The sequence below is a fragment of the Gymnodraco acuticeps genome, unplaced genomic scaffold (assembly GCF_902827175.1).
Source record: "Gymnodraco acuticeps unplaced genomic scaffold, fGymAcu1.1, whole genome shotgun sequence".
Classification (NCBI taxonomy): Eukaryota; Metazoa; Chordata; class Actinopteri; order Perciformes; family Bathydraconidae; genus Gymnodraco; species Gymnodraco acuticeps.
Window position 1 is genome coordinate 2,381,259 of NW_022990125.1, and position 26,737 is coordinate 2,407,995.

A 26,737-nucleotide genomic window follows, 5' to 3' on the forward strand; every position below is an offset into this window, starting at 1 on the left:
AATACCCCTGCATTATAGCAACAACAACAACAACAATAATAATAATAATAGCAATGATAATTGGGAGGGGGGGCTGTTCTTACGTTATCTGAGGGGAGGCTCACCTTCCCACACTGCTAGAGGATTGTTGCCCATAACTTGGACCCACTGTAACAGTTCGTACTGCCCTCGCTGAGCACAGGCCTGCGACCTTGGGCTGCTGTGCTCTGTGTTTTCTCTCCTTATTCCTGCCTGTTGGCGTCAGCTGATAGAGGTGTTACAGTGCTCTGCCTGTTTTATCTTGTTCTGCACAGTGTTGATTATTCTCTCTGAACCAGCTAAATGCATGGGACTTGGTGAGAGATCTTACGAGTTGGTTTGGGCCAGCGCTGTGTCACCTCCTGGCTCCAGCACATGTCTTTGTCAATCCTCTGGACGTAACTTTCATTCTTCAGTGTTTGCCATCAAGTTCCAGCTCTCCCGTGACTCATTGTGTTTCGACTCCATGCTCCAGAAGTTTCCATTACAAGGACATCTTTTTAACGTATTGCAGGTTACAAACAACCAGAGACAATATATCTTCGGTGTGTTTGTTAGCAGATGCTATCATGTGAGATATGGGAACATTTCAAGCGTAATGCACTTGCAACTTCAGACCATACCATTTTTATTTCGCCCCACAGAGTCGATCTCTCCGAAGGTCACTTGACTTTTAGAGAATTGTTTTTGTTAGTTGTTTACCTTTTTTTAATGGATGTTTGTCTGAACTGCACAGTATGAACATGTTCGTGATTTTAAAACACAAAGTCGTTTTTTTACATAAATAACCTTCAATCTAACGGCAGTTCTTTTTAAATCAAAGGAAATTAAAAAAATTAAAATAAGTGTGGCAGCACAGCTTCTCTGGGACACAGAAAACTGCCCTTTTTATGTCAAATAAAATAATAATAAAAAAATAACGATTTGAAATACATTTGGCTCAATTGATTTGATTAAAGTCAGATTAACTTAAACCGGCTTTGATCAGACGTTTAACAACAAACTTGTGTGATGAGTATGTTTTACTGTTAGAGGGTTCAAAGTAATATCTTAGTTATTTTTATATTTCATATGCTTTTTAAAGATAACTCATAATCCAAGATCAAAGATGACTTTAGTTTCTCTTCTCCAGAGGAAGGCTTTAGAGCAGTAAATCACCCACATTGCCTCCTGACTTTTATGCATTATAGCAACATCGTTCAGTTTTTATGTTCACTGCAACTCCCTGTCAGCTCTGCCTCCATCCACTGTTTTTTACTTTTATCACCTCACAGCTTTAAAATGTTATATTTCTTTTAACCCCAACAGGTCTGCCCGAGTCGCTGAGTGTCTATTTCAGAGGTAAACACTTCATTATCCTCTATTTAGTGAGAAGAAGAGGAGGAAACTCTTCTTCATCCTTCCATTCTTAGTCTCATTTTCCCTCCTCAGCGCCTTCTCTGACCTCAATCATCTCCCTTATATTTCTACCTGAAATATTGATCCTCTCGTTCCTCAATCTTCTCCTCTTTACTCTCCTCGTTTCATCTTCACTTCTGTTGCGTTTTCTTTTTTCTTGTTTTGACTTTTTTTTCTCACTTAATTATCTCTTGTTGCTCCTCTTCCCTGACCTCAATGTATCCTGCTTTTTTCTCACTGTCGTCCTGCACTTCCTACCTTTGATTTCTTTCATTTTCTCTCCTCTCTTGATCTCTCCTTCTCTGTTTCCCCTTCCTTTCCTTTTAATCTTCACCATAAGGGTCCTTTTCTCTTTTCACCCATTGAGCTTTTGTCTCATCTTCAGCCTCCCATCATTTTGTATCCTTGCGACGACGCTATTGCTCTCATCTTCTCCCATTCCCATTTTTCTCTTTTCAATTTTCAATTTTTCTTTACCTCTTCTTCTGCATTTCACCTCGGTCACTGTTGCACTGATCTCTCCAGCTTGTGATCTTCAGATTCTCTCAGATTTTTGGTTTGAAGTTCTTGACCTTTAACCTGAGAAGAAAAACGTCTCCTCTGTTAACTGGACGTTTGATAAAAGTGCCTCTACACTCTGCACTCAATCCTCAACAAAAGTCATTCGGGAAAAGAGTCTTTCCCAAATGACAACACCAAAATGCTTTTAGCTTTAGTATACGACCTGAGACACACACATATACACACACACACACACACACACACACACACACATAGACACACATACACACTCTATCCATCCTCCTTCACTTCTGACTAAGTAAAAGGTTTGTTTTGTTGGCAGCCAGTAAGAAGTGCAAGAACAGTTATCAACAGTCTGCTCTGTGGTGGCACTAAAGATACAAGTAGTCCCTCTGTGGTGCTTACCTTGAGTATTTTAAATGTCTGCAAGGTTATGTTCTACAAATCCTAGAGGGAAAAATTGTGTCAAATGATTAGTTGATCAACAAGTACCTTTTAATTATTTTAAGTATATCAATTATCTATATCTTTTTGTATTAAATACTGTTGGTTCACCATGGGCTCAGGGAAAATATGATGACGCATTTAAAAAATGTCTTGAATTTGAATCAGAGGTTACGCAATGCCTAGCCTATTGATAAGGCATTCATTTATTTCATATTTCATAAGAGCATTGTTTAAAGCACATGCATAGGCCTAAAGCTTCAGTATGTTTAGTATTTGATTCAAGTTTTATATCAAATGCAGTTCCACTAATTAAATGCATTAAACACAAACTAAAATAGATATGGTCTAACCCTTACTTGTGGACAAAGATATCATTGAGTTTGTGTTTGAATTTTTTCTGCGAGAGCTAGCTAAACGTGGAGGGAAAGCAAGCGTCAGTTACATATTCTCAGACCCCCCCCCTCAGTGAGGCAGATGTGTTCGCTGCCTCCCCGGGTGGGAATACAGAGATTGTAACAGGCAGCAGCTTATTGCCAGCGCTCCATACAGTTTCAATCAGGCATGATAATTGCAGCTGCTCTACGTTCATTTGGCTAATTTATTATAGAAAATGATTGGAGTCATGCAGAAATGGCATGTATGACACAGATCAATGGAGAAATCTTGCATGAAAATGATTTTCTTTTACTTTTTGTTACAGTCATTTATGACAGGTGACGCTCCCTATGTCGACACATCAAATTCTTAATTTCCCTTTTCAGACCAAACTATTTAATTGTTCAGCAGGAAAACTTGCACAAACATTTGAAAAAATTGTTAATAAATCAAATCAGTTATACCAATTATCCACTCTGTAAATCTCAAAGTAATACAGTACATTTTTATATCCGAATGTGATCATTGGTTTCAGTTAGCTGATGTTTGTTCTTGTTGAAGTGCCAAGTGGAGCCAATGGAGCAGAAAAAAAAGCATTTAACAAGCTTCCACCTGAATCCCTGATCAATTGTTTCCGCAGTTTGGTAAATCGATTCGTCGAAATGTTTAATTGAAGCCCCTGTCTGTGTTTTCCTTTCTTTCCCAAATGAATAAACCTGTGTTAAGTGATTCAAGTGGAACAAACTGATTAGTTTGTACCTCCCAGTTTTACTCATTCAGAATAATCCTCAGTAAAGCAGCTGTGGAGATAATTAATATCAGGTGTGTGTGTTTCTCTCAGAAAGTCTTTGTTTATATGATTACTGATTTCCCTGTGTGTGTTTTCTCTGCCCCTGTTTACTGACTGTGTGTCGCAGTGTCTGACGGTGAACACACCACTCCTGAGTTGGACTTTGCCGTCCTGCTGCTGTCCAACCATCAGCAGCCGCCGGTGTTCCAGATCCTGGACCCGCTGCTGGAGGTCAGCCTGGGAGGAGAGGCCAACATAGGTAAGAGAAGAACACACACCCAAACACACACACACACACATAATCACACACTCACACACAGCCCGTGGGAAGTGAGCCGGGCGTTAAAGCACATTTTTGTTGTGGCACGACAACTTCTTTGTCAGTCATTTAATCAACCCAACAATACTTGTTTTCCCACATTGACTTACATTAGGAAAGAGGCTTCTGTAAATCAGGTATTTGTATGAAAGATTTCTAGCTTAGCCAAAATGTGGTGTTTAAACATTGCATACAGCTGACCATTAATGCTAACTCAACATTGAGATTCCCCTCTAAATGCTAGCGTGATTATCATTGCCATTGTTTTCAAGTTTTTACACATAATTATCAGCTTTTTTCAACAAGTGTTGCAGGTAAATACAAAAACAGAAGCTAGCTCACTACTTGAAGACATGTACGTCCTCAGGGTTCAGTAGGGAAAAATGGATGAACAGAAGAAAAACAACGGTTGTTTTCCATAGACTTTGCTGGAACAAGGAACTACGGCAAGCCTATATAGACAAACAGAGCCAAACAGGCAACCCTCTGCCAACCCTCTTAAAGTCGCAGCACATCAGGGTTTTATTTCTACGGAAAATGTACTTCACAGTACAAACACTTGCATAGCCCTTATTTATATCATAAGGCAGATGTATTTCCCCTCTCCATTAATTTGACTGAGTCAAGATCCGACGTGATTATGCACTGACGGAGCAGATTTAAGGCGGGGCTTAAGGAACACAATTGTGCGTGCATCTATGGGCATCTATTGCCCATAGTGCATCTATTTTCTTGTGGAAAATAGCCGGAAGACCCAACGCTGTATTCAGTTCTCTTTATACATCCATGACACACACACACACACAAAATACACATTTCCGAGAAGACCTCCTTTGTTGAAGAGGTCCAGTAAGTGATGAAGTGGTCTCAGCGATGTAATGAGGTCTGAAGTACGACCCTGACGAGCAACAATCCTGAATAAAGATCTGTGAGTGTGTTTGTGTTTACAGACACTTCATCTTCTCCTTCTCCTGCTTCATCTCTCTTAATGCTCCTTTCTTCGTGTGTGTGTGTGTGTGTGTGTGTGTGTGTGTGTGTGTGTGTGTGTGTGTGTGTGTGTGTGTGTGTGTGTGTGTGTGTGTGTGTGTGTGTGTGTGTGTGTGTGTGTGTGTGTGTGTGTGTGTGTGTGTGTGTGTGTGTGTGTGTGTGTGTGTGTGCGCGCGCGTAGGCGGTCGGCAACTGGAAGTGAGCGACGCCGACACGGCTCCTGATGAGCTGGAGTTTGAGCTGGTGGAGGCTCCCGTCAACGGAGAGCTGATTAAGACCGATGGCGGCACACACACACGCATGGCCAACGGTGAGATGATATAAACACACACACATGCTGTAACACACAGAAGAAAGTAGACATCATGCAGGGAAAGAATCTGCTGTGAGTATTTCCTTCAGCTGTTCAGAAAGACTCTTAAAACTGGAGGGCGTTAATGATTTTTTGTATTCCAAACACCAACGCTTTAATACCTACAACATCCAAGTGATGCAGGGTTAGACATAGATGTGTTTGTATGTATCGTCTTAACTTTATTTCAACAATATCCAACAGTGATGAACATGTAGGTCTTTTTCTTTCTTCCTACATTATATATTGTTCATCATATCTCAAGAAGGATACTGGAGGCAGGAGCATATGATTGTTGGCGTTTGCATCAGATATCCAATACAATCTCTTTATATAGTGACAAATATTACCTTACATCATTCACTTATTGACTCTGAATCTGTTCTTTGGAGAGTTGGGTCATCATGTCTGGTGTCCTCTCATGCAGACCCAGATACACATGTTTACTAAACACCACTCAATACAAGATATACACATACATTAATGTTCTAACTATATAATCAATATATCCTCAAAAGTGTATTTGTTTAACTACATGTTAATGATTAGATCTCTCAGTCAAGGTTTACAGAACCTTCAACATATATTACGGTAACTTACTTTACTTTCAACAGCACACGCCCACACCTTGTTCTAGTCATATCCTGGTTGGTTTGAGTTGAATTACCATGGATGCAAAATGAGGTGAAGACTCAAATATAGGAAAAATGTTTTGCCTTTAAAAAGACGTCTCTCTTAGGAGTTTAAAACTTGTACTTGTTATTGTATTATGAAGTTGTCCGTGAACTCTCTGAAATCTTGACTGGCAGATTGTTTAACACACTGTAGCTACACATTAAACTCAGGAGTTATACATAAAAGTCCATCAAACAAAGTAAACCCTGCGATGTACAGTACACTCAGTAGTAACACATCGAAACACACAGTCACACACCTCCTCTGTCCCTTCAGGCGACATCTTCACCTTCAGCGACATCACACTCAACGTTCTGCTCTATCGACACACCCACCTCGCCACCCGGGATGACGCCATCACCTTCTCCGTAAGCGATGGCATCTCCATGGCGCTCATCGTGGTGCAGGTGGCGGTGCTGGACGTCGGGGGGGAGGGGCCGCAGCGGGACCCAGCAGCCACGCTGTCTCTGGAAGTGGGCCAGAAGAGCAGCACCGTGATCAGGCGCTCACACCTGGCTTACACTGTGAGTTAACAGGAGACCGATGCTAGCTTTAGCTGTTAGCCTCTTCTAGATAGTACAGTATACACTTATTTGTATTTATTTGATGGGGTTAGGGTCATCCTGTTTACATTCCTCTCTATATCAATGAGTTTGTTAAGATGCTATTTCATGCTGTTTTGGGAGAAGAAGCTAGTGAAGCCCAGTCGAAGCATGTAAAACATGAGTCAGCAGTATTTATCTTTGATGATTAAAGATGTCTTTACTGTAGATACAGGACATCACGTGTCATTTTAAATGTGTGAATATATAGATCTGTGCTAAACTTTCTTTTAGCAGGATTCACATGTTCATCTCCTGGGTCAAGCTTAGCAAACAAGCACTCTTTTTCTTTACAGTCAGCTGTCGTCTATTTGTATTGAAACTAAACTAAAACTGAACTAGAACACCTATCTGTTTGTTTTGCTGTTGAAATGAGTTGAGGATAACACTAACATGTGTTAGGAAAAGTGTACTTGTTTTGCCCTTGATGCAGGGCAGAGACAGAATCATTTCATGATGAAATGAACAGTTCTTCAAACTTGTAGTTTTGACGTGGTTTTGTCTCTCATAGGACAACACGTCCCCAGATAACCAGATTCAGATCCAGTTGGTGTCGGTGCCGATGTACGGCCTGCTGACCAGGAGCCATTCCCAGCAGGAGCACCAGGAGCTCAGGGAGTACTCCTCCTTCACCATGGAGGACATCAGCAAGCACCAGATCAGGTAGGAGAGTCAACAAGCAGCCATGTTAGAGTCAGAGTGCTTCAAATCAAACACAGATTTTAAGTCAGGAAGAGTTTTAGGATCTATCAGTGTGTTGGCCTTGTTGGTAATACTTGGAGTGTGTTTCATCTCTATTGTGTTTATCAAAAAGCTGTGACCAGGTATGGTCCAATGGGATTTGGAAGTATTTCGTTAGCTTTAAAGGGTCTCTAAAACTTGCAATAAAAAAACGCCCAAAGGAAATCCTTGGTTTCAGTGGAGGGATTTAGTTTCCCATGATGGTTTAAATGCTACTTCAGTGGCTTATAAAACAGGATATCAGCATAAAAACCCTGCAGCTATTAACCGGAAAATAACTTTCAAAAAGTCGTATTGAGAAGCACTTCTTGTATCAGCAATGAAGGTTCATGAGGGTCCATGGGAGGGAAGAGAGCGATTGAACACTTTTAGTTAGTAAAATGTATATACTAATTGTAAGGGATTCAAATGTAGGTGAGACTTAATAATAACCATTGTTCATAAATGCTAAACACATGTTCTTACTTTAACTGTTAACAATGAATAGAAACGAATGAAAAAGGATCATGTGTAATGCTATAGCTTGTTATTTTAACCGTTTTTTGTTGCACACTTAATAATATTTTATTCCGCAAATCTAAAACAATATTTACACGACCATTATAAAGTTGCAATTGAATAGTTAAATGATTAAAAAAGTACTTGTACTTGAAAAGCTCTACAAAAAATATTGTAATCATTATGTCGATGGTTAAGAACAATGTCTGGTCCCTCTACTCATCCAACGTTTATTCTAAACGATTTTTAAAAGGCTTACAAATCATTTTATATCATGAACAAATACTCAATATAGTAAATACAATGTTATAATATGTGCAACAATATAATGTTTATGAATAGTCACATTGAACTCAGAATGTCATTTTGTCAGCTTTTATACAATACATACTATCAAAACGATGTATTATAATACTAAAGAATGTTAAAATGACATAAATCGTGGCAGTACTAATAATGGGTTTACTTTATTAGATATAATGTTATTGTTTTTTAACTATTAACTACAGTTTAATTAAATGAATGAAACTTTATTTCCGATTTAGGAATGATGGCTATATTATAATGTCTAAAAAGGAGAGTGTTAGCCAAAATAATTATAACCCCCCTCCGCCCTCCATCGTATTTTAATCTTAAATGTATCCAGGATCTTTACAAATATTCAGAAGTAGGCTTGCACAATTAAAACATTTTGAAATGGCAATATGGCCAGTTTCAATATTTAAATCTCAGTAAGCGCAATATTTGGTAAAAGTAAAATATGAGAAAATGAAGTATTGTGATACTGCAGACTCCCGCTTCCATTGGTTAACACTCCAAAACATTGTACTGATAGGCCAAGGGGCGGGACATGAGCGGTTGACCATTCATAGCAGAGTCGACCAGCTAACCAATCAGAACAGACTGGGCTCTGGTTTCAGACAGAGGGTGAAAAGAGGTGCTGCAGCACAGGCAGTATGAACAAAAAATTAGCAAAATATGCCCTTTTTAATAAAAAAAAACAGTACAGAACCTCCTAAAAATATAATTATCTCTAGTATCTCAAATCATCACGCAGTTGCAATATCAGCCAAATTAATTGCAACTTGTTATTTTTTCCAAATCCTGCAGCCCTCTTCAAAAGGGCTTTCACTGGAGTCCTTCAACAAAAGTAACAACCTGAAAACTGCTTATATGGAAGTCAAGAGCATAACGAGTGATACTCTATGTTGTTTTGTGTGAACCTTTAATAAAGAGGCTGTTTTAATGGAAAGGTCTGCTGTTGAGTCCACTCTGCGAGAGATATAGGGTTCTTCAGGCTGCAGTTGCTATCACGATCAATTGATCTGATTGAAGCTCTCTTACACTCGGCATCACCGCAGCGGAGGCACGGTTATAGCTTATTGAGACATTTAGTTTTCCTTTAATCTAACGTTCCTCCTCACGAGACGAGAGTTATACAAAAGTTACAAAAGCCAATAAGATAACACTTAAACAAGCAGGAGTATTGTTTCCTTTGCCCCATTACTTCTCAGCCTGTTGGCACAAGCAATGCCAATTAGCAACATTCTGAAAGTAGATTAAATATAAATATTCAGCTGCTTCATTTCCATAATGATTAGCTTTAGCACGGGACGCTCTCCGGGGCTAACTTTAAATCACCCGTATTAGTTTATGTCTCTGTGGTGTTGTCTCGTACAAACAAGAGCCGGGAATTGTTTTAGAAGATTTCAAAGTGATTCGAGAACAGTACACCGGTATAGTTTTCAATTATATTAGCGCTTTGCAGAGATTAGCAGCTGTATCGTCCTGGGAGGGCTAATGCAAAGCTCTCCTATCAGTCCAGGATTAGACACACAAACTGATATTTATGTATTCATTCAAAGATAATTATCGTGTCAAACAAATAAGTCATCAAACAGCATGTAAATCTTTTTTAGACAACAAATCAAACCATTAACTCTATCTACAGGTACATTACTTCCATAGAGACGGGCAGCCAGCCGATCACCGACATCTTCCACTTTGTTGTTTACGATGGAGACAATAATCACCTCGACAACCAGATGTGCACCATCACCGTTACCTCCACGCCAAGACAGCCACCTGTGGTGACAGTCAACAGCGGCATCAAGGTACTCACGCACTCACATACACACATGTACACTGAAAAAAGCACAGAGGAACACGCTCTCACATTGGCACCCTTAAAAGTTATCCTAATAAAAGATTACAATTGTATGGCTGGTGTACAGTGCATTAACGGTTTTAAACACACATACTGCACACAGTTATTTCCTCTCCATTACCCTGCCAGCTCATAAGAGACTGAAATCCTCAAATACGTTTTTAGTTATTTTCACAGCAGCTGCCACATTCAGAAAGAGTCATCAACGGGACAAATGAAGCAAAGGAAACCGTCGCACACTGTCCTGTTTGGTCCCTCAGATAACAACCCCTGGTGACAGTGGTGGAATGTAATTAAGAACATTTACTTAATTCACTTTTTAGCAATTTACAGGCTTTTATGCTTCACTACAATTATCTGATAGCTTTAGTCACTTCACACTTCAAGATGTTGTCATCCAAAACAAATGCAGAGCTTTTAAAATGTGTTTTGTTGTAGTTGACTCATCAATAGCCGATGGACAGAAAAGGTGGTACTGGTTCCAGCTTCAAAGCTTTGCTTTTAAAGGTGTCCTATTGTGCATTTGGGGGTTTTCCCTGACCTGTGGTGTGTTATATCGTTTCTGTGCATGTAAATGGTCTGCAAAGGCTAAAATCCCAAAGTTCCCTCCAGAGGGAGTTTGTCTCCCACACTCTCCCCCCCTGCAACGCCTCCATTGGAATCCTTTGTTTTCTTCCATGACGTCACTATTTAAAACTAGCGCTTTTATTGGCTAGCGCTCCAAAACATTATACGTGATGTGCAAAGGGGCAAGATATTATGACACGTCTCTTATCGGTTGACCAAATACAGCAGAACCGGCCAGCTAACCAATCAGAGCAGACGGGGCTCTAGTTTCAGACAGAGGGTGAAAAGAGGTGCTGAAGCACAGGCAGTATGAGAACAATAAAGAGCTTTTTGAACATTAAAGCGTGGAGACATCTCACAGACGAAGCACAAAATACTGTACAAATATGAACCTGAAATTGGCATTATGTGTCCTCTTTAATAATGTCAAATAGTAATAACGTTAAAGTGTTGACTTTTTGTTGTAAAAACAACTTGATGGTGTAACTTTTGACTGAATTGTTCAATATTTTTACAAAATCCACCAACTATAATGTGTTAATTATCAGCAGATTCATTATAAATGAAAATAACCATTAGTTCGCAGTTCTGTGCCTTTTATTATCAATAAAGGCGTTATTGTGTTTGCACTTTCTTCCTAGTCCTAGTTAACTATTCCCAGGAAGTATATGTCCTTCAACATTCCATTATTTTCCTTTGGCAGTTAAAAAATGTGAAATATTTCTTGAAGAATGCACAACAGCACAGCGAGCCTGGCTCCAGCTGTGTGGGGAGGAGAAGGAGAATACATTTCAGACCTAATGAGGGTCACACTGGTGCTCCCTCTGAGATGAGTCCTAAATAAGCACCGTAGAGCTGCCCGTCTTGAAAGATATGAAGTCAAATCTCAAAGGTCTTTTCTTTAAAACCTCTTATTGGGTTAGCTGGAAGGTGTTCTCTTGTGGTTGTACACAGAGAAAAACACAAAAACATCTCTCTGGGAGAAAACTGCCTCAAAATACAGTTAAAATAAAGTGGAACTACTGCAGTGGAGTCATTTTGGCAAACTTAAAAAACAACATTGTGAAGGTGGAAGCAAGTTTCAAGCAGCATTTAATAATGTGCCCTGCTTTACCCGGTTCACATTTGTATTTTGTGCCTCTACTGTGACATGTTTACATGCTTCAAAAAGCTCTTTATTTTTCTCTTTCCGCCCTCTGTCTGAAACCAGACCCTGAATATCTTTGTGTTGTCTGCCTTTATTAAACCTGACAACCGCAATCCTGCCAAGCGCTGCTACGACGCAAATGTAATGACAGTCATATTGTTTTGTAGATAGGCAGTGATATTCTTTTAGTTTACAGATTCACACAGTCCAGGATTTATTGCCAGCGGTTGTTCTGCATTTAAGCTGTGTTTCCTTTTGCCTGGTATACTTTATAGCCCTAGAATTAGAATTTGTATGATGTTATTTAAAAAAATCAGTGCGTCCGTCTTTTGACTTTGATTGGTTTTCTGCACAAGTTACCATGGAGATCTACCCTTGTAAGAAGTGAACCACCATCGTAGGACTGAAAATTAACCCTGAAGTTCCTCCCTTTCCAAAAATCCTGCTTCATGGTACAGGCCACAGGAACAACTTACTTTTTGAGTTTTTTGTTGTCTAGGTCCAGGAAGGCGGCCGAGTGGCGCTGTCTACCAATCACATCCTAGTGTCAGACCTGGACACACCCAGGAAGGACCTGCTGGTTTGGATCATCAGTCCTCCAAAGTACGGCTTCATTGAAAACACCAACAGAGGTGAGACCGTCCTGTATGTATGTGTGTTTTTGTTTAGTAGCATTGTGAGGAGCTAGGACGTTGTTTCTTTCCTCCCCCATGTGGTCCGTGTAAAGTTACAAACCAGAACACGAACAGACGTACAGTATGTGCATGCATGAGCACAGGTGACACAGTGCTACTTCTGTGTGCATGTACACGGTCACACCTGCACCCCCCTCTGAATTATTTTCACATATCTATTTACGTCACACTCGTACGCACACAATCCCGGGTTGAATTCCCTGCGGTGCCGCTGCCATCTGTCGCAGTGTGATGATGTTGTGGATTAGGACACAGCTACAGATGGAGCCATTGTTGAAGCCCCAATTCTTTGACTCCTCTGAATTGCTGCTGTACTTTACTATGTCCCCCAGAGAGACTGTTGGAAAAGGTGAGATGATTTGAAAAGGAGCTTATCCCCCCTGGGTAACTGTAAGAGCAGAATAAAGTCATAAACCAAATCAAACCCTAGAATATGCTCAGATTTAGAAAAATGCTTGCTTTCAAGGGGCACACTAATAATAAATGTGTTAGAGTTGCATCATGGGAAATGTAGGATCCTGTTAAGCAATGATTTGGACTCCAATGTATGACTCAACACAAACGTACAGAAACAAAAGTCTTTACTTAATTAGGGAAACAAATAAACAATAAAAATGACTCTTTTGGATTCTTGGCAAAGGCAGAAAAGGTGACTATAACTTCACACGTGAACAAAACATCTACACACGTACTATACACTAAACATACAACATAAACCTGATAACTAACCAACCTAGCAAACAATAACTATACATGGCAAAAATGTGAAGCCGTGATGTTACAGATCCAATGTCTTAGGGCAGGGGTCTTTTAAATAACAAATTAAACACAGCACTTGGGGAGTCCTCTGCACATTTGAAGAACATAAATACAATTCAAATGGGCCCACTTTGAAATAAATAAAACTTATAGCTGCACCCTAAAAAGAGTTGGGTGATTGAATTAAGACTGAAGATCGTCAGCTGTCTTCCTCTCCCGTTGTTGTTCCTCGATACGTAAAGGCTGCAGCACCTTTGACAACTTCTCTCCACATATCAAACATACCGGTAAACCAGCATCGTTTGCTGTGAAAGCAGATAACTCTGTCCACGCAGAACTAAACCCTCTGTGTTCCTCCCGTACTTTTCTTTTCTTTGATTTATCCATAGTTCGCTCATCGAGCCGGGGGTCAGGTTATTCGCCTGCAAGAAAAGGCTTTGGCGCGGGACCGTAGCAGGATGTGACGCATATTTTAGTTGACCTAATTAAAACAGTTGTTTTTTATTTATGTGTCACAGTATCACCTCAAAATACAAGAATACGAAACATTTTCAACCATGCAAGAAAATATAAATAGTCCTACAAATATTTTTATTTAATTTCCCTCTTATTTTTGTCTAAGCTCAAGGGAGCCAGAGAGGGCTTAAAGAGCTGCATGCGGCTCTGGAGCCGCAGGTTGCTGACCCCTGTCTTAGGGCTTGACCTTTACTTGAACATCAAAGTTATATCACAAACTTTGCTGGTATATTTTTTTATCTAAGTTCTACAACTTTATGGAAGCCTCATAGTAAACTGTAGTGCCTAAACAAAATGACTAACAATATAAAACTTTACTGAAAAAAATATTGACTCAAGCTTCACTTGGTTCTCCCAATCATTCAATCACATTCTCTCATTGGTTGTTTTATCATCACATGCATTTCCAAACATTTGGACTACCTATGTTGCAAATATTATCTTTTCAATTTACACACAGCATCTATTGCACGTCTGTCCGTCCTGGGAGAGGGATCCCTCCTCTGTTGCTCTCCCTGAGGTTTCTCCCATGTTCCCTTTAAACTGTGGGTTTTCTCCGGAAGTTTTTCCTTGTACGATGTGAGGGTCTAAGGACAGAGGGTGTCGTTTTTCTCATACTGATATTCTGAACAATCTGTGCTGTTGTATTTGCTGTAAAGTGTCTCTACTGTAGGCTATTTTTATTATATGTACAGCACTTTGGCTCGACCAAAAATTGTTTATAAATGTGCTATATAAATAAAACTTGATTTGATTTGATCACATGACCTAAGGAATACATTTTTGGATGACTTATCCAACTAAATGGCAACTGGCAAAACTGGTTTAAGTTGGTAAATGAACATTAACTTTAACCGCAACAAACACTCTGTTTTAAGTAGAAGACAGCCCCCTCCAGCAGCCGCTTCTTTTCATTTTTTAATAACAGATGTGAAGCCATAATAATACAAATTAGGCTCGGCCATATTACATGCAAGAAGGAGTTATCAGCAGACCTAATGAAGGATAAATGCACAGAGGCAGATATTTATATTGTCTGCTGCAGCTGGCCCCAGTCTTGTGTTTCCATGTCCTTGAAGGCTTCTGGAGCAGATGGGCCGTCGTTGGTATTCAACGGAGGGGGTCCGCAGTGTGAGAGGACTGGGTTGTCACTGTCATCGGGGGCAGAGGGGACGCAAGCCCATCAATGTGTCCCCTGTTCGCCTCAGTAAATCCAACATGCATAGGTTATATGTTGATGTGCAGATGCAGGGAAGCGGCAAAAAAGCATTCACCCACATGTTGATGTTCTTCATTTGCATGATTGCATTACAGTTATTCACACACACAAACAGACATACAGAATAGAATACACACCTACATACATTTGGTGTATTTATATATAAACCACATTAGTATTCAAATGTGCGAGCATAAAAGTTAGGCTATGGTTGTCAAAGTTAGTTGGTATATCCAGAAAAGAGTGAAGATTTAAGAATTCCCTTCATTAAATTTGCTGGGGAAAATAAGTGAAATTAAAGTAAAATATGTGTTTATAGGCATAAAGGTACACGTTTTTCTGAATGCTTTACATGCTGTAAGACATATTACACCCTCCATCGTTTTTGGACAACAAAATAAATGTCACACACCCTCACACACACACACACACACACACACACTCACACACACACACACACACACACACTGTTTTGAGCCTATTCAATGTTGGACATTTGCAAGATTTCCTAAAGCACCACACTGAGACTGAAATATCAAAGTTAATTAACCAAGGCCAAATCCAGATATCACATAATTGTATTTGCAATTATTAGCTCAGTCAATTCATGTTCGTCAGAGGATAAATGTACATCTACTTTACAAGGGCTCGAAAATGAAACATTTTTAAATGTTTGTTCCAACAAGCATTTTCCAGTTGCTTCCTTTAAAGCAACTGGAAACATTCAAAGTCTCAGAAATATTTAAAGGTACAAAACTGTTTTTGGATTTCACTCGCTTTCTTCATATTTCTGAGATATCCTGTTGTTTACTCATTTATATTTCAAATCAAGATAATTATCCCATCCTGATAAGAGGCTCTCTTCCCTCACCTTATAACAGCCAGATGATGGAGACGCGATGTGATTTACCCTTCTGCCTGAATTACACAAACAAGTACACATACTCACATCAGCTATTCCCTGCGGAGCCCTGACTCAGCTCACTGCGGAGTCATCTGTCTCCTTTGACAAAGACACTCACACTTTGTCTCCAACTTCAGATATCTCAAGGTTGATTTTGCACTTTCGCTGCGACTCTCCTCTGCTGCCACGAAGTCGCAGAATAGACGGTAACTGTAAAATGGCCTCAGCGCATCTATCCCGCAGCCAAACTGCCAGACAAATGTGACTTAAGGGAAATAAAAAGGCTGTTTGGGGACACGAGACAAGGTTTGCTGTCATCCCAGCTGTCAGAAGCAATAAGTGATGGCTCTGTAACTGGACGCCTGGGAGGCTGGAGAGATCTGTGTTTCTGTCATGTGACGCCATACCTGAAGATACAAGACGAAGGGAGAGTTTCATAATAAGCAGTGACAAAGTCTTAGAAGTTATGTAAAAAAAAAATTTTTTTAAAGCAATTGTTCCCTAAAATGTAATGGTCTGGAGATAAGTTAAGAGAGTCACTTGTTCTTCAGGCTGTAGGTCAGTCCCTAGGGGGTAGGGAATCTGATGGTCATTGGTTCAAGTCCCCACAAGCACGAAAATGGTGTGTTAAACCTTTTTTAGAAAAATCCCTAAAATGTAATGGACTGGAGATAAGTTAAGAGAGTCACCTGTTCTTCAGGTTGTAGCTCAGTCTTTAGTGCCTTGGAAACCTGATGGTCACTGGTTGAACAGAAAAAATATATATAATATATATATTAACCTTTTTTTAAGTTCACAGCCTACCCTCACACTGCTCACGGGCTCTGAACTATGGCAGCCCTTTCGTTTTGACACCTCTCCCTTAATGCGGTCTAATATGGTTTGTGCATCCATGTACTCCAATTGTGACTAAACTGTACTTCCCCTGGGGGATTAATTAAGTATTCTTCTTCTTCTGTCTCTGTTCTTCCGTCCACCAGGAGGCTCAATTGGCGGCTCAAGGGCCATCACCCCCGATGTCCCCTTCTCTGTGGAGGACCTGACGGCTGACCACATCTTCTACGTCCAGGACAGCCAGAAAAAAGCTCCGGCCAAACAGGACGTGTTCAGCTTCTACATCAGCGACGGACATAGCCAGACGGAGGCTTTCAACGTCGAAATTGACATCCAGGTAACTGTGTTCCGTAACTCTTGAAATATGTATGCTTTTTGAGCCACATCTTATTGACATTTTAGTAGTTTATGTAAGTTATATTTACATTTTCAGTTTGACATCACCTGGTTACAGACTTGGTCTTCAACACCATCCATCATGCCAAACTTTTTTTCTTTACATTTCACATCTTCACCCATCAAATCATACACATTGTCTGTACACATCTAACAGAAAGAAAGCACATTTTATTGAGCTGCTGACATTTTCTTCAGCAGTTCATCAGTCCCAAATATCTCTAAATACACTGGAATACCATTATCATGTTGACTGTGAAAGTCAAATATATAAAATGAGATTTTATTAGACGGAGTTCTGCCCTATGGAGTTTTTAGTAAAAGTAAAAGTTAGAAAAGCAAAAGATTCTTCTTAATTTATTACCTTTAAAAATGTAAACCCTAAGGACCAAAACACCATGGATACGAGAGCTGCTCTGTGTCATCAGGAACACTTTGAGCTGTGTTTAGCTGGGACTTCTCAGCTTTACGGACCAGTAACTTCAAAATGGACCACTACCCTTGATCTGCACCTAAACACACTCAGCATCCATATCAATCACTGAAGGCTGCTTAATGTCTTGAGTTGAAATGATGAGGCTGTCAGTGAGCTGTGTGTGTGTGTGTGTGTGTGTGTGTGTGTGTGTGTGTGTGTGTGTGTGTGTGTGTGTGTGTGTGTGTGTGTGTGTGTGTGTGTGTGTGTGTGTGTGTGTGTGTGTGTGTGTGTGTGTGTGTGTGTGTGTGTGTGTGTGTGTGTGTGTGTGTGTGTGTGTGTGTGCGTGTGTGTGTGTGTGTGTGTGTGTGTGTGATCTGTACTATGCATACTGTAAGTCTTTGAGCATGTGTGTATGAAAATGTAAAGGTGAAAATAAAAACTGTGTGTTTATATAACAGGGTGTCCGCGGGGTCTTAAAAAGTATTATTACATGGTTTAGTTGAATACTCGATTCTGATTGGTCAATTCAGAACACGTGACACGTTGTTAATCCAGAAGAGACAGACCGCTGTCAAGCACTTATTGACCGTTGTTAAGGACGCTCACATCTGCACAAACAAGTCCGTTCGATTTAACTGTATACAGTTTGGCCGAAAAGCAAACTGCATGCAGTTTGCTTTTCTAAATGACAAGACAAGAGCAACAAGAAAACAGCGGAGAAGTAACGGGCAGAAAACCTCCTTTTTACGCAGCGGTCCAGACAGACATCAAACGGCGACACATATTCAGTTGCCAGTTACTTTGCAGGGTGTCCGCGGGGTCTTAAAAAGTATTAAAAGTTGATAAATCAATTTAGCGAAAATTAAGGCTATTCAAAAGTATTAAATGGCATTTTCCAAGGTATTAAGAAGGTCGGGCTCCTGATCAGCCTGTCGGTGTTCTTTTCCCCATAATGACCGCGTCGCTGCACATTATCCCTTACTTAAAAGTTAATAAATCAATTTAGCGAAAATTAAGGCTATTAAAAAATATTAAACGGCATTTTCCAAGGTATTACATTTTGTAACTTGTTTTCAATAAGTATATCAATGGTCCAAAGAGGTTGTATTCTACAGTGTGCCTGAATGTAATCATTGCATAGGTGTGTAGTGTGATTCTGTGTAGTTTATTTATGGCATCCCGTTGGATGTGACGTCATCTGAACAGGACATCGCACTCTCACTGCTTGATAGCGCGGAGGTCCGTTTACGCCGGTTGTTAAACAACATCGTTATGGGGAAATGCAAGTCTGCGTCCAAATGGTTGGAAGATCAGGAGGAAGGACAATCAATCTGTATATAGTCAATGTGAGGTGAAGTGTGTCGCCAAGGTAACCGGTTAAAACTCAAAGTGGCGATGAGGTCTTAAAATCTATGGAAAGGGTCTTAAAAAAGGTCTTAAAGGGTCTTACATTTGACTTCAGGATTCCTGCATAAACCCTGTATAAGTGGTGTCAATTGATGAAAACATTTAATTGTGTAATCACAATATTCATCTGTGACCAATCATGATCACAATTAACAAACATTTACTTTCAGGGGAGATACAATAAATACAGTTGAAATGAGTAGCATTATTATAGTTGTACTGATACATGTGCTGGTAATTTATAGATCTGTACTTTGATCTGTTATATAATTGTTAGTGTGACAACCCTTAAGAAATGTTTGAGCGTTTGATTGTTATGTGTGTACCTGCCAAAGGACTGCAGATGGAAGTTAGCTATTATCTTAAATCTGGCATCATCATCTTTTTGTGAAAAATGTATTTTATGGATGGTCCTTGTTAAAAAAAAAGACATCATAATAATAATCATAGTAATAAAGAGACTTCAGTGTTTTTTTAAATGTATGATAACATCACAGCTTAGTTTGAATGATTTCTGAATTGTTGGCATAAAGTCAGACCATTTTCCAAAACGTTGCCAAAGCATGGTGGTCTTAGTAGTGTGATTAAATGTTTCCAGCCTAGTTCATATAAAAACTAACAGACATGTCAGTTAACAAGTAGTAATGTAAGACATATGAGGAATCTTAGAGCATATCATTATGCATTGTTTTATTTGTTTCTTCAGGAGAGTAAAGAGGACAGAGAGCCTGTGGTGGCAGTCAGTAGCATCCACGTGGAGGAAAACTCCGGAGTGGTCATCACCAACTCGTCTCTCAGCGTCCTGGACCAGGACACACCGGACAACGAGATCCTGTTCACCATCGTCAGGAAGCCTTCTTACGGTAAGCACTGTTAATAACACACACACACACACACACACACACACACACACACACACACACACACACACACACACACACACACACACACACACACACACACACTACTGCAGTGGTTCCCAAACGTTTTGTGCCCAAGGCACACCAAAGGACAAGTAAAAATCTCAAGGCACACCTATTGTGCAAAATAGCCCTTAAAACACGTGTTATCACTCATATCATGTAAAATATCTGTAAATGTGCATAATTATTGACTAATGCCAAATAAAATGTGACAAAGACAACTATATTACTCATGAAATATTTATTAACGAAATATTTCAGAAATGTATTTGAAACTTTATCAAATTAGGCTTCATCAAAGCAGCAACACACTCATTTAAACCAGACAGGTCACAACATTAAAAATGAGGCAAAGGAAATTCAGCACAGAGAACTGTCAATGCAAGGAAGCTGCATTGTCCATGGTCCTGAACTACACATTATAAATGTAACATTTCAGCAATCAGCATTGAAACATGTGCTATTGTAAATATTTTGCCGACTTACAAATGAGTGAGATACATGTGCCTGTCGGGGCGCGCAGAATTTTGTAATCCTTGGTGGCACTGAGGAGAGGGCCACTCGCAAGTCCTGTTCAACAGAGAGCCGTGACCTCCTGTTGTTCTTCATGTAAATCAGAGTAGAGAACGCCAACTCCAGAGATGGGGTCGTTACAATTTTTTTTTTAATATATTACATATTACTTTTTTTTTTTTAAAGTAATATATTACACTACTTCGTTACTATCTACATAAAGTAACTCGTTACTTTACTCGCCCGAGCACGTACGAACTGCGCATGCGTGAGTGGCAATAACTCTCCTTACCAGCAGGCGGCGGTAGTGTGTATTTGTCATTCAAAACAGGCAACAACCGGAAGACAGAGAAGAAGAACAGACTACGTGATATAAACAAACAACAAATAGCGTGTGCGTTAGCTTCACCTTAGCATGTGTTCTTTGCAGGTGCTTGTTGAGGTTTGACCACGTGGTGTTTACAGCAGTGGATAACAGCTTCTGGCCTGGACACAGTTTGCACCTCACCGTCACATTCCTGTCTATTCTTCGGACGAACTCAAAATAATGGGCATACCTCCACCCCTCGAGAGTTATCGCTGACTCAGCCATGTTTATGCAGCACTGCACGTGGAGATGTGGACGCGCAAGTCGCGCAGATTACGTACATATAAACCTACAAAGTACTGATATAGTAAATAAAAAAATAATAATTGTTTGTGTAGTTGTATATTGCAATAATAACGTATGGTTGTCACAAAATCCCACGGCACACCGTTTGGGAACCACTGCACTACTGTATAAAGGCTACAGCCCAAAGCAACAGCCCTGCAATGCTGACAGGTTCCCTTTCCTGTAGTGGGCTGTATAGGTTTTTGTAAATGTTCTGCCAAGGCAAAAATTGGTCAACCATTTAGAGATGTGGGAGTGTGTGGGAGTTTCTCTCTGTGGGAGGGTGAAAAGAGGCCGTATGAGGAAAAGAAAGACCTTTTTGAACATTAAAGCATGGAAACATGTCACAGTAGAGACACTACATGCAAATATGAACCCTCATTTCACTCTAAGATAAGAAGAAAGCCTTGACGTAGTTCAGGAATCTGAGTGAGTTTCAGCATAGAAGAAAATCAGTCACGAAACTGTAATAGCTGTCAAAAAGCAGCTGACATAACATAAGGATGTTGTTGCTTTGAAATAAATAGAGAGACAAAGAAATGTCTTGATTTGAATTCACAGTTGCTCAGAAGGCACAATCATTCAAGCATTTCAGTTTTTCATTGAAGTATTAACAGTGTGTGTTATCATGTTAACCAGCCATTAGGCAGTTATTATGGCATCATTATAACTGCCTTTCAAATATAATGGAGATGTCAGCTACAGCGGTGCTTCAAAACAGATCCTCATGTTTATTAACATACATACAAATCATTTACTGCAGGTAAACATTGGAAAATTATGCAAACAGATATATTAGCATATATACACACATGCATACCCCTATACACATCATGTATCCTAACAAACACACACACACATAACAAACAGTTTAAAAGAAGACAAACACTGCAGCGGGGTGCTGACTGCACCCATTCCTCACACACTCGGAGCACACGACACACACTCAAATCAACTGACCTCCAAACACTCTGTTTTCCATCTCAAATTGAGTTTTCTCTGCTGTCCACCAAAGCTTGGTTGGCTCAAACATATTGCTTCACAATAAAATGCAGGATTAGAATCATGTCGAAGGAGAGACAAAAAACACTGTTTTGCTAAATGTTCTAAATTGAAGAGAAAAAAACCCATAAAGACCCAATTAGAAAATGTTTCTTGTGAATTGTAGGAGCCTTAATGGATTCAATTACGTTTCAGCTAATGTTAACACAGACACGTAAGCTTTAATGGATTTACTTTGTGTAAAAGTAATCCCATTTACTTATTAGTGTAATAAAAAGTAAGTGCTTTATTATAAAGAGAGAGAAAAAAAAGATCTCGTATTTTACTATGCTGGACATATTCGAAGCAACATATTCTCAGTTGGGTCCAATTTAGTTTTAAGGGGAAATTCCAGTTCAAGGAATCAGTTCTAAATCACACAGGCCCTCTAATGGCCTCTATGGGTAATACTCCTAACCGATTACCCCCCATGCGTTTGCTGCCTTATACACTGTGGAGTCGACGCATGCAGTTGGATAGGCTCATCCCGATTGGCCTGCTACATTAATTCAATGCAAATTCAGTGGGTGATTGCATTCATGTTATTGGTGAAGTTACCCAAAAAAGTCCAACAGAGGTCTAGAACTAGGGTTACACTAAGTAACCATGTTTTTTTTTTAACCAGTGGGAATGGGATCATGTTTTAGATGTTTGGCCATGTGGTGGAAAGAACCTCTTCCTATTTCATTCCTTACCAATCTGCATACGTTTATCATCTTGTGAATATTAGGAGGAATTCCAGCTTGTGAAATACCTCCTTTTTGAACATAATACACTTTTTTCACAAAAACGAATGTAAAAACAAAATGTTTGGTCTTGATGAAAGACCCAAAAAGCCACTTAAAAAAATGATTCCAAACTAAAAATATCCAATTTGCTTCTTGCTTGGTGTTCTTTTCAACCCTTTGCCCCCTGCGAGACTCCTGCTTGGGGACATAGCTCATACCAGCCCCCCCCGTCCTCCATTGCCCAGTAAAAGTACCATAAAGCTGCCATTGAAACTGAGTGCACTAGCGCCATAAAACCAGCAGGGTGTACGGCTGATGGCACTGAGAGCCGGAGAGGAGTGATTTCATATAGGACGATGAGTCCCAGACAGATCATCTTTTAATAGGCTGCCTCTCCACTGCCCTCACACACACACACACACACACACACACACACACACACACACACACACACACACACACACACACACACACGGAAATGTGCACAGATTTATCAGAGACAGTGTGATAGATACCGTTTCCAATAAAGACATCAGGAAGCGACAACTCTCTTGCACACTTTGGCACACAAATGCCTCATGCTATCACATTTTTGTCATGTCAGCATAAGGTGTCAACGGAAAATAATGGGTGGTACTAGTATTAAGTCCTGGAGTTTTCAACACATTATTAATAAAACTATTACACAATGTTCAAGTATTTTCATACATATACTGTACATGAACAGTACAGTAGATGGTACATTCAATGTATTTATCACCAGAAAGCATATCCAAACTGAATGACTTACAATTGGACGCACTACTGTAAATACTGCACAAAAAGGTGCTAATGCTTAAATGCTAAATACATGTTTGAGGTTAATTAGGGACATCACCTCTATTACACACTGAAATTGTTACACTATGGACAAGTCTAGATCAGTTCATATCTAAGTAATGTTGTGGAAATATTTTCCAAGGCCCATAACTTTGACCCAGTTTATCAGTTCAAACTGTCCTGACTGAGCACAGGCACCTGTAACCTTGGCTGCTGTGCTCTCAGTGTTTTGTCTCCCTGTTCCTGCCTGTTGGCGTCAGCTGATAGAGGTGTTATCATTCTATCTTGTTATGCAGCATGTTGATGATGCTCTCTGAACTAGCTAAATACAGGGGTCTGGGGTAGAGTTCTTCAGAATTGACGTGGCAACTCTACCGTGAAGTCAGAACCTCTGACTCTTGGACTTGTGATGTGAATCCTCCGGCCGTTAACTCCAAATAAACCATCATGTGTTTGACATCAAAGCTACTGCTCTTCCCGTGTCTCCTTCCTGAGTCGGTGACTCCCACTGCATAGCTACACAGAAGTTTCCTCTACAAGTAAGGGTTTCATTTTTCTGTGATTCCCTCAGGAAAACTCCGCAGACGGCAGTTTTACTCTCAGCCTCTGGAGAACGGCCGGGTCCTCTTGCAGGGCTCCACCTTCACCTACCAGGACATCCTGGACCAGTTGCTTGTCTACACACCTGAAACAGTCAGCGGGGGTGCAGATGAAATGGGTTTCACCCTCACAGATGGCATCTATACACAAACGGGCCGCCTGGAGTTCACCATGGATGTCAGGAGGAGCGAAGGACCCCACATGACCGTCAACAGAGGCCTGCAGCTCCCGGCAGGTGAGAGTGGATGGGAGGACTTAATGCTGATAAAAGGTCTCAGAGAGTCTTAAATGAAGGGTTTAACGGGAGGTACAGATACCTAATACTGTGAATGGTTTCAGGATCCTCGATTAAGATCACGGAGCAGAATCTGAAAGGTACTGACATCGACTCAGACAGCCTGAAGCTCCGCTACGTCCTGACAAAAGACCCTCCAGCCGGCAAACTGCAGCTCAGCCAGAGCGGGGATGTGGAGAAGATTTCTGTCAAAGGTCCCATACAGAGCTTCACTCAGGAGGACGTCAACAAAGGTGCCAGTGTGCTTTTATGATGTTAAAACTTGTGATGTAACTGTTATGAAAGCTAAAGCTATTTATATTATCCGTAATTCTGCTGAAGTCTTTGCCCTTTCCTCAAGAAACATTTTTGAGAAGCAAAGTGTATTTGTTGTATAAATGTTATTGTTTTATACATGAAAAAAACCTGTTGTTTATGTAGGTTTACATCTCAAACCAGTGGTAATGTCAGTGCTAGTATTCCTCTCAATTTAAAACCACTTGCCCATAAACCCAAATACTTCCAGAAGATATAGAGTGGTGCAGGAATGAGTCTTAAAACCCGGAAATGAGTCATCATTTGACCACTTCTAGTGGCCTTGACTGCACCACTTTTGAACATATTCCAGTATATGTTGCATGTGCATGGAGCTGACATTGGGTTAACACTGTCCCTCCCTTGCAGGCCTGCTGCAGTACAACCATGAGAAAGGGGAGAAGGGGGGAAGCCTGTCGTTCAAGTTCAACCTGGTTGATCCCGAGGGCAACAAGCTGATCGACCAGTCCTTCTTCATCAGCGTGCTCGGTAAGGCTTCCTCATTCCTCTCTTAGCCGCTGTGCTCAAGCAACATGAAGTGTTGCGTCATTTGGTGGAGAGAAGAGGGCGATTACTACAGATGTATCCCTTCGCACCTTGGACAAATCCTGAATGTGAATTGCGCATATAAACTGTTGTTGCATCTGAAATAGCTTTAGGTCAGAGATGATCTGAAATGGGCGTAAGAAAACACTTATCAAGCCTTTTTTAAGGAAGAATTTCATTCAGATGTAGCCCATTTTAGGAACAGATGTCAGTGTCTCAGTTGGATTGTTTCTTGTCGATTGTGACAGTAAAACCTCCACCAATACCTCTCCTTTCCACTCACTTCCTTCTTGGGGCTCAGCAGATACAATCCACACTAATACAGCTGCTGCAGACTGAAGGAGTGTCCCTCTCGGTTAAACATGATGCGCTCATATCTTTCCCAGTTAACGTTTTATCTTGTTCTGTATCTTTCACCTCCGTTTTTCTCTCTTATGCTCTCTCAGGCGTGGCCGTTCATATCCCTTTCAACCACACTGCCCTCTGATTACTTCCCTGCTCTTCCTCTCAATCTCTCCCAGCCATTTGTCCATATTTCTCAAACCTGTATCACTCTTTCACACAGACGTTGAACCTCGTCCCTCTTTGCTGTCACTGAACCTTATCTGTTTCTGTTTTCTGGTTGTTGTTGTCATTTCTCTATTTCCTAATACTGCTCCTGTTATCTTCTCTCTTCTCCCGCTCTGAATCAGTCTCAGCTCCTCCGCTGTTTCAGCCCGAGGATGAGAAATTGACTCAATATTTTTATCTGCTTTTGGATGAATTGTTTTCACAAATTTCGCAAGGGCCTCTATGCTTTCCCTAGATTTATTTTTGCTCCGAAGTGTTTCTTTTCCTTCCTTCCTGTCTTCTTTTTACGTGACTAACCTTCTTCTTCTCTCCTCCAGAGGACCGTCTTCCTCCGTCTGTGGTGGTAAACAAAGGCCTGGTTCTGGATGAAAACACGATGAAGAAGCTGACCACGCTGCAGCTGTCTGCCAGCGATCAGGACAGTGAGCCGGGGGAGCTCATCTATCGCATCACCAAACAGACGAGCCTGGGTCACCTGGAGCACGCCAACAGCCCAGGTACCAACACGCACACAAACAACCAAACTCACTGTTCCTATCTCCATTTAGCAATTTAAACGATTATTTTGCACTATGTCATCTTAAGCTGTTTTTATGCAAAGTAAACAAATGAAATGCACAAAGAAGTGATTATTCGCTTCCCTGCTATTAAACAATCCTGCCCCGGCTGAATGGATTCCCCACATCGCCCAACGCTCTCGCAGCATGCTAATTAGCTGGATGTTAACACCACTCTCTGCTCTCTGAGCATCAGCTCACCTCCAGAGCCACAGAGCAGCTCCGGATAATTACCGCTAGCCAGCCTGTCATTCCACGCTAACACGCACAGCTAGCTGCTCCTGTGGGATATCCTGACAGCCTACAAGGAATATCAAAGTAACAGCACAGAGAGCTACGTTCCCACTCTTAAGCCAAATCATCCCAAGTCACTCAAGGCCGTTGTTCACCAATCAGGAGCAATGTAATTTAAAAAAGGAATTTGAAGAGAGAGACTACTAGAATGAAAC

The 26,737-nt window shown here is 40.5% G+C and overlaps 1 protein-coding gene across 2 annotated transcripts in view; it reads left to right on the forward strand.

Moving 5' to 3' along the window:
* The window catches only part of fras1 (Fraser extracellular matrix complex subunit 1), a 315,805-nt gene that overhangs the window by 248,813 nt on the left and 40,255 nt on the right, over positions 1–26,737 (forward strand). For both annotated transcript variants that reach the window (XM_034216717.1, XM_034216718.1), the window contains exons 34-46: positions 1,327–1,359; positions 3,678–3,809; positions 5,038–5,166; positions 6,160–6,407; positions 6,997–7,148; positions 9,676–9,838; positions 12,105–12,237; positions 16,679–16,869; positions 19,457–19,613; positions 23,998–24,261; positions 24,366–24,554; positions 24,985–25,104; positions 26,049–26,228. In XM_034216717.1, the coding sequence (XP_034072608.1) occupies positions 1,327–1,359; positions 3,678–3,809; positions 5,038–5,166; positions 6,160–6,407; positions 6,997–7,148; positions 9,676–9,838; positions 12,105–12,237; positions 16,679–16,869; positions 19,457–19,613; positions 23,998–24,261; positions 24,366–24,554; positions 24,985–25,104; positions 26,049–26,228 (2,091 nt within the window). The remainder of the gene's footprint in view (positions 1–1,326; positions 1,360–3,677; positions 3,810–5,037; positions 5,167–6,159; positions 6,408–6,996; positions 7,149–9,675; positions 9,839–12,104; positions 12,238–16,678; positions 16,870–19,456; positions 19,614–23,997; positions 24,262–24,365; positions 24,555–24,984; positions 25,105–26,048; positions 26,229–26,737) is intronic.